The sequence below is a fragment of the Penaeus monodon genome, chromosome 23 (assembly GCF_015228065.2).
Source record: "Penaeus monodon isolate SGIC_2016 chromosome 23, NSTDA_Pmon_1, whole genome shotgun sequence".
NCBI lineage: Eukaryota > Metazoa > Arthropoda > Malacostraca > Decapoda > Penaeidae > Penaeus > Penaeus monodon.
The window spans coordinates 39,842,399-39,842,689 of NC_051408.1; the positions used below are offsets into that span (position 1 = coordinate 39,842,399).

The window sequence follows — 291 nt, forward strand, 5'->3', positions numbered from 1 at the left end:
TTATGGCTCCCGTGGAGGTGGCTCTCGAGGCGGCCACGGCAGATCCAGCGGTGCCAGCATTGTCCGAGCTGAGCTGGTTGGTGTTGGCAGCCTTCCCTCAGGCGGGGGCAGCGGCCACGGGTCCAATGCCATTTCCACCGGTGGGGGATATGGCGGTGGTAATGGCAGGTAAATCGTTCTTTCATAAAAGAGCAACAGCAACGTATTCCTTTATCGTGTGTAAATAAATAAGTAAATGGCCCTTTTGATGTTTCATGCGTGTTCCTCCTCAAGTAGGGCAGGTAATTAGTC

The 291-nt window shown here is 53.6% G+C and overlaps 1 protein-coding gene across 1 annotated transcript in view; it reads left to right on the forward strand.

The window, feature by feature from the left end:
* Positions 1-241, forward strand: part of LOC119588049 — a 654-nt gene extending 413 nt beyond the window's left edge. Inside the window, exon 2 of the mRNA XM_037936748.1 lies at positions 1-241. This exon is cut by the window's left edge and continues 233 nt beyond it. Within this exon, the coding sequence (XP_037792676.1) occupies positions 1-172 (172 nt within the window). The 3' untranslated portion in view covers positions 173-241.
* The last annotated feature ends 50 nt before the right edge of the window (positions 242-291 follow it).